The 6,750-nt window shown below is 66.3% G+C and overlaps 3 protein-coding genes across 4 annotated transcripts; 2 read left to right on the top strand and 1 right to left on the bottom strand.

Moving 5' to 3' along the window:
• Positions 1 to 83: 83 nt before the first annotated feature.
• On the top strand, positions 84 to 2,998 carry SCRN2 (secernin 2). 2 transcript variants are annotated; one of them, XM_034070348.1, is made up of 8 exons: positions 84 to 115; positions 311 to 482; positions 563 to 744; positions 822 to 1,021; positions 1,107 to 1,322; positions 1,442 to 1,607; positions 1,725 to 1,902; positions 1,994 to 2,998. In XM_034070348.1, the coding sequence occupies exons 2-8, from the start codon at positions 312 to 314 to the stop codon at positions 2,150 to 2,152; spliced, it is 1,272 nt and encodes a 423-aa protein (XP_033926239.1). In that variant the 5' UTR covers positions 84 to 115; position 311; the 3' UTR covers positions 2,153 to 2,998. The 2 variants fall into 2 exon arrangements, with proteins under 2 accessions (XP_033926239.1, XP_033926238.1); XM_034070347.1 differs by lacking the exon at positions 84 to 115 and having other exon boundaries at positions 172 to 482.
• LRRC46 (leucine rich repeat containing 46) lies at positions 2,446 to 4,666 on the bottom strand. The gene is made up of 7 exons (XM_034070311.1): positions 4,434 to 4,666; positions 4,231 to 4,339; positions 4,012 to 4,058; positions 3,785 to 3,894; positions 3,492 to 3,561; positions 3,210 to 3,367; positions 2,446 to 2,804 (listed from the first exon to the last, which is right to left on the bottom strand). Exons 1-7 carry the CDS (start codon positions 4,664 to 4,666, stop codon positions 2,446 to 2,448), a joined length of 1,086 nt encoding a protein of 361 aa, XP_033926202.1.
• Positions 4,667 to 4,790: 124 nt separating this feature from the next.
• Positions 4,791 to 6,446, top strand: MRPL10 (mitochondrial ribosomal protein L10). The gene is made up of 5 exons (XM_034070187.1): positions 4,791 to 4,861; positions 4,938 to 5,113; positions 5,325 to 5,489; positions 5,566 to 5,710; positions 5,857 to 6,446. The coding sequence occupies exons 1-5, from the start codon at positions 4,828 to 4,830 to the stop codon at positions 6,102 to 6,104; spliced, it is 768 nt and encodes a 255-aa protein (XP_033926078.1). The 5' UTR covers positions 4,791 to 4,827; the 3' UTR covers positions 6,105 to 6,446.
• Positions 6,447 to 6,750: the final 304 nt, after the last annotated feature.

Genomic DNA, 6,750 nt, shown 5'->3' with positions numbered 1-6,750 from the left:
GCCGCTGCCGCTGCCGCCGTTCGGCCTCCGGCCACGGGGCGCCGCCGTCGGACGAGCGGGGAGGGGCTGGGGGCGGTACCGGACGGCGGCGGCGGCGTTGCGGGAGCGGCAGCAGGTCCGTGGGGTCCCGAATGGGGGTTAATGGGGATGGAGGGGGTCCCAGCCGCGGTCTGTGCAGCGCTGCGGGGTCCCGGGGCAGGAGGTGCCCCCAGGGGATGGGGTCTATGCTGTCCCCCAGCCCTAAGGGGACGCTGGGAACAGGCTCAGGACGGGGCCAAGGGGGTGACATCCCCCTCGGGGCTCGGTTTAGGATGGCGGGATGCGATCCCACACCCTCGTCCTGCGACTGCTTCGTGGCGCTGCCTCCGCACACCGCGGCTCCTGCCGTCATCTTCGGCAAGAACGCGGACCGGCCGCGGAGCGAGGTGCAGGAGGTGCTCTACGTGCCCGCTGCGCTCCACCAGCCCGGGGACAGGGTCCAGGTGAGACCTCACTGGGGACATCGGCTGCAGTGCACTGAGCGTGCCGGACCTCAGCCCCAGCGCCGTGTCCCCGTCCCCAGTGCACCTACCTGGAGATCGAGCAGGCGGAGAGGACCCACGCCGTGGTGCTGAGCCGTCCCGCTTGGCTCTGGGGTGCTGAGATGGGTGCCAACGAGCACGGGGTCTGTGTGGGCAACGAGGGCGTCTGGACCCGGGAGCCCGTGGGGCAGGAGGAGGCGCTGCTGGGGATGGACCTGGTGAGGTGAGGAGCGCGTTGTGACCCTCCCGGTGCCGCGGCCGCCCCCACCAGCGCCGTTAGACGGGTGCTCCGGGGGGCAGGCTGGCTTTGGAGCGGGGCAGCTCTGCCCGGGAGGCCCTGGAGGTGATCACGGCCTTGTTGGAGCGCTATGGCCAAGGTGGGAGCTGCAAAGAGGAGCCGGTGCCGTTCATCTACCACAACACCTTCCTGCTGGCCGACCGCACCGAGGCCTGGGTGCTGGAGACGGCGGGGCGGTACTGGGCAGCCCAGCAGATCCGAGGTGAGCGGGTGCTGGTGGCACTGGGAGCACGGGGAGCCCTGTGTGTGTGTCCCTCAGCCTCATGCCCACAGCCCGGCCTTGGCAGAGGGCAGCCGGAACATCTCCAACCAGCTGAGCATCGGGAAGGAGATCACGGCCGAGCACCCGGGGCTGCGGCAGCGAGCGCTCAGCCAGGGCTGGTGGAGTGGGGATGGAGAGTTCAGCTTCGCCCAGGTCTTCTCCCTGCCGCAGCAGCCTCCTCGCATGGAGGCTGCCAGAGCCCGCTACAGCGCGGGCAGGGAGCTGCTGCAGCAGAACGCAGGTGGGGACAGGGGACGGGAACCCCCCCCAAGAGCTCATCCCAGTATCTCCCCACTCCTCGTGGTGGCTGTGAGCATAGCTCGGGTGCCAGTGGTGACGTTGCTCTGCCTTACCCACCAGGTCACATCACAGCAGAGACCTTCATGGCCATCCTGCGGGACAAGGCCAGTGGGATCTGTGTGGACACGGAGGGGTTCCGCACAGCGGGCAGCATGGTGTCCGTGCTGCCCCGGGACCCTGCTCTGCCCTGCGTCCACTTCTTCACAGCCACTCCTGACCCCTCCAGGTGGGCGCAGCCCCACGTTGGGGTGACAGGGATGAGGCTGTGTCCCAGGCTGAGCATCCCTGGGTAGCAGAGCCTGTCCTCGTGCTGCCTGGTCTCAGGGGTGCTCTGCTCCGGCAGGTCTGTCTTCAAGCCCTTTGTGTTCGTGGCCGGGCTCAAGCCTGTGCCGCAGGTGAGATCTCCAACCTTCCGGGATGACCCTGCCAAGCGGATCCCGCGGTTCCAGAGCACGGTGGATCGGCGGCACGAGCTCTACCGCCGGCATCAGGCAGCACTGGAGCTGATGGAGAGCGACCAGGTACCACAGACCCTGCCCCAGTGATGGGTGAGGCAGTGGAGCTCCTCGAGGGTGCCCAGTCTCAGCTCTTCTCCCTTCCTGATGCCACCAGGAGCGAGGCCAGAAGCTCCTGCAGACACTGCGGGACCTGGAAAAGCAGGGCCTGGAGGGGATGAATGCACTGCTGGAGGGGGCAGTGGCCCCCTGCCCCGAGGAGCTGGCTGACCTCTTCTTTGACTGCGTGGAGGCAGAGATGAAGTTTTACCCATAAACCCTGCTCCTGTATCCAGGGGATGAGAAAACATTCCCGGTTCCCACCCCAGCTCCTCACTTGATCCCAACTGGTGTCTCCAGCCCAGCCTGGGGCTGCAGAGCCTCCAGCTTGCTGGGGAGCCAGCTCTTTGAGAGGTGGCTGTGGCCTGAAATGCAGCTGCAGGGGGAAGGAGAGGGATGTGGATTGGGATATGGGGTCCTGCCTATGACCCCATGTGTCTTTCCCATTCTTAGGCTGCAAGGCTGGATGCTCCATGGCAGACGGGGGGTTGGTGTAGGAATAAAGAAGCTTTAATCCCAGCTGTGCTCTGCTGTGCTGCTGTGGGGTACTGGGGGCAACTCTTTGTTCCTTGCTCCTTTGGCACAAGTGTCCTCATCCAGAGCCTTGCTCTGGGGCTGCCTCCTGCTGGGAGCTCGCTGGGGCAGCAGTGGCAGTGGTGTCCCCAGCTTCACTTGGGGACGGGGCTGACCCTGCCGGGGGCCTGGGGCCGTGATGCTGGGTGGGTTCAGTGGCATTGGTGGCATCAGCAGATCCCGGCGCTCCCGCAGCTCCTCCAGCTTTTCCAGATGGGTCTGATGTTCCTCCAGGGCTTCCCTCCTCCTCCTCTCAGAGTGCCTGGCCAGCTCCTGGTGCAGATCCGCAAAGAAATCTGCCAGGGATCATAGAACCATGGAATCAACCAGGTGGGAAAAGCCCTTTGAACTCATCTAGTCCACACCATTCCCCAGCACTGCCAAGGCCACCACTAACCCATGGCACTGAGGCCTCGTCTACACAGTATGTGAACACTTGCAAGGACCTTGTTCAGCCTCTTCCAATGCCTGAGCACCCTTTGGGAAGGAATTGTTCCTCATCTCCGACTTAAACCTGCCCTGGTGCAGCTTATCCTATCACTCAGGAGAAGAGATGGCCTCACCTTATCCATCCTCCTTTCAGGTAGAATGAATGGGGGAGGTCTGATGGAGCTCCCTGCCCCTCCTGTGACCCCTGGGGACAGAGGGACCAGCCTGCTTAACCCCCAACCATGCAACATGCCCTGCTTCAACCTGAGCACCTTTGCCTGCAGTGAAAGGGCTGCTTGGTGCAGAGAGCCACTCATCATCTTCATCCTCACTGCTGCAGGAGCCTCCTTCCTCCTCCTCATCCACACTGCCATGGATGGGCTGCGCATCCAGCTGCAGGAGGTGGGGCAGAGCACCCACCACCAGCTCCCTGCAAGCAGCAAAGGAAGAGCAGACAAAAGGCTGTATGTGACCCTGGGGGAAACACACACACACTGTACCCCACTGAGGGTCTCCCATGTTTGGGGGGCTGGCTGCAGCCTCCCCTGCCCCACCTGTATCCCTGCTGGTGGGTGCATTCGTTCCCTGTGAGGTCGAGGACACGGAGGCTGTGGGGCAGCTCAGCTGCAGAGGTCCAAGGGAAGGCAGAAAGGAACTGAGATGAAGCTGAGACCCCCCCATCCATCAACACCCCCATCTCCCACAGCTCTTCCCCCACTCCAGAGCCAGCAGCCACAGACTGGGACCTGAGGGCAGAGCCCAGACCAGGGCCTGCCGGCATTCCCGGCTACCCAAGGCACCTGTGAGCCAGACCCAGGCTACATCCAGACCCATTCCTGCCTCACACCTGGGTCCAGCGTCTGGATGAGGTTGTGGGACAGGTCCAGGACGCGCAGGTGCTGCAGGGGCTGCAGGTTCTCCACTCTGCGGATGCGGTTTCCAGCCAGGGACAGGAACCTGTGGAGCACGGGGGGGTCAGGGGCTGCAGCTGGGACCCCCCCGGCTCTGCCAAGGGAAGGAGGGATCCCTGCTCTCCTCTGCCCATGGGGAGCCGCGTCCTTGGGGTGCCCGTACCGCAGGCTGGGGAAGCTGCTCAGGTTCTCGATCTTCTCAATTTGGTTCTGGGGAGAGAAAACAAAGAAACTGCCTTAAAAATGGGACTTTGGGAGCTCCGACCTCGCTGGGGCAGTGCAGGAGCTTAATGGGAGAGGGTTATGGGGCTGCAGGGCTCAGGGGGACCCTAATGCTCCAAGCGGCTCAGACCTCGGCTGAGCCGTGTTCCCTGCCCCATACCCACTGCAGGTAGAGGCTGTGGATGTTCCGCAGGCTCCGGAGCCTCCCGATGGCACCGATGCTCTCCCGGTCCAGGCGGAGGGTGCAGGGGGCCGGCAGCTCGGTGGGCCTGGAGGAGAGGGGGTGCTGGGGGTGACTCTGGAGCACAGAGACCCCCCCCATCATCAGGTTTGGGGGTGCAGGGAGGCTCTATGGACCCTCACCCACTCTCCGCATGGGGGGTCTCCATCATCCTGCTGCTGATGAGGCTGTCGGTGAGGGTCACCCCCCCCGGCCGAGCCCCCCCTTGCCCAGCCCCGGCTCCGGTGTCCGTGTCCCTGCGCTGGGCCCTCGGGCGGCTGCGCTGTGGGGCAATGGGGGGCAGGAACCGGAGGGCTCGGGGCAGCGCTGGGAGCCCCGGGCCGGGCACGGAGCCCCCGGGGGCTGTGGGCAACATGGGGCCGGGATCGGGGTCACCGGTACCGAGGGGGGCCGGGATCGGGGTCACCGGTACCGAGGGGGGCCGGGGTCGGGGTCACCGGTGCAGGCCGCAGCGTGCCCGTTGCTAGGAGACAGACGGAGGGAGGGGCGGAGCATCCCACAGGGCCTTGCGCGAAGATGGCGGCGCTGAGCGCGGCTCCATGGCGGCGGGGTGAGGGCCGGGCCGCAGCGCGGAGCCGAGGCCGCCATGCCCTCAGCCGCCGGCCTCACCCGTGCCCTGCCCGCAGGCTGCCCGCCCGCCCTGCAGCTCGTCCGCCGCGGCTCCAAGGCCGTCACCCGCCACTGGAAGGCCATGCACTTCCAGCGCCAGAAGCTCATGGCCGTCACCGAGTACGTGGCCCCGCGCCCGGCCGTGCCCCCGCGGTGCCGGCCCCCCGACACCGGAGCCCGGGTGGACCAGGAGGTAAAGCTGTTGTTGGCCGCTGAGGGGTTCACCCCGCAGCGCTTCCCTGCGCTGGGGCCGCCGTGTGCGGGGGTCCTGCCCCGCTTCACCCCATTGCGGAGCCGGTAACCGAGGCCTGCAAGCGGTGAGGCCCGAGGGGCCGGGGTTGGAGCCGGACACGCAGCAGCCGAGGCCCCTTCCCCGCGCCCCATGGCCGCTGTGATGCCGGCAGGACGACGGTTACGTGCGGCTGCTGCAGCGGCAGGTGCAGGAGGCGTTCCGGGATAACCGGATGATCGCCGTGTGCCAGTACAACGCCATGGCCGGGGACGATGTGGTTCTGCTGCGGCACTACCTGCGCAGGCACAACATCGAGGTCAAGTTCTTCCTGAACGAGGTAGGGGCAGCGCTGCTGCGGTGGCAGCGAGGGGAGGGTGCTGGAGCCTTCCGGGGGCTGAGAGCTCTCTCCGCAGATCGTCCGGCCGGTGCTGGCGCAGTCCAAGTACAGGAACCTCCTCCCTCTCTTTGTGGCCCGTAACCTCCTGCTGGTGAGCCGGGAAGCCAAGGCCAAGGAGATGCTGCGGGTGCTGAAGGGAGTGCCGCAGGTCAACCTGCTGGGTGAGAGCATCCCCTGCCCTGCCGTCCAGGGGGAGCTGCATCCATGTCCCTTTAAACGAGGGAATGGACGGTGAGGTGGGAGCCCTGCCTGCAGCAGCGATGGAGCCTCTCCATGTCCCCTTCTCAGCTCTGCTCCTCTCTTGCAGGCGCCTGCATCGACGACACCATCCTGAGCAGGCAGGGAGTGGAGAACTTTGCCAAGCTGCCCTCTCTGGAGGTGGTGCAGGGGCAGGCAGTGGGGGCCCTCTCCCTCCTGCCCTCCCAGACCTCCTCCCTGCTCCAGTGCAGCTCTGCACACCTCACTGCGCTGCTGGACCAGCACATCCGCCGGCTGCAGGAGGGCGAGGGGGGGGCCCCGGTGCAGCCCAGCCCAGAGCCCACAGGGGCTCATTGATGCTGGGACCCGGCCCTGCCTTGTGTGTTCGGCTCCTTCACTGGGGGGAGCCAGGGGTGGAAGTTTTGGCACCGGGTGGGAAGCCAGCGGTGGGACCCGGGTCTGGCAGCACCACCCTGGAGCCCTTCCCTTTGCTCCCTGCACCCATGGCCGTGGGGAACAACCCTGCTGTGGTTTGGGTGCTGCAGGCAGAGGGTGCTGGGGTCACCCGGTGGAAGCTGCGTGTGCTGGGAAGGATTTTGGGTGCTCCAACCCCCCCGAATGGACGCTGAGGGGGAGTGTGTTGTAACAACCGACTGCAGCATCCTGCCGTGCCCATTAAAGCAAGTGGTGTTGATGCCAGAGGCCTCGTCTTGGATTTTGGGGGGTAGGGGGGGTTCCCAGCCCCTTGATGCCACGGCGGGGGGGGAGGGCTGTGTGCTCCTCCAGGGCTCTGGATGAGGGAAATCCCGGGGGGAAACTGGGACCCCCATCGGGTGGTGGCTGTGCTGGGGGTGCCCCTGACCCCCATGAGCAGAGCTGGGGGGGGGCAGCCTGGACAAGATGCACCCCCTGTATGGGAAGGGGCCGAGGGGCTCCCGGGGCGGGGTTAGGGGGGTTCCGGAGCGCTGCCGGCTCCGGTCCTCCACGGAGCAGGGGGCAGAGC

Source organism: Melopsittacus undulatus, chromosome 17 (genome assembly GCF_012275295.1).
Source record: "Melopsittacus undulatus isolate bMelUnd1 chromosome 17, bMelUnd1.mat.Z, whole genome shotgun sequence".
Classification (NCBI taxonomy): Eukaryota; Metazoa; Chordata; class Aves; order Psittaciformes; family Psittaculidae; genus Melopsittacus; species Melopsittacus undulatus.
Note: the sequence above shows the minus strand (reverse complement) of the source record. Positions and strands in the feature narration are given on the sequence as shown.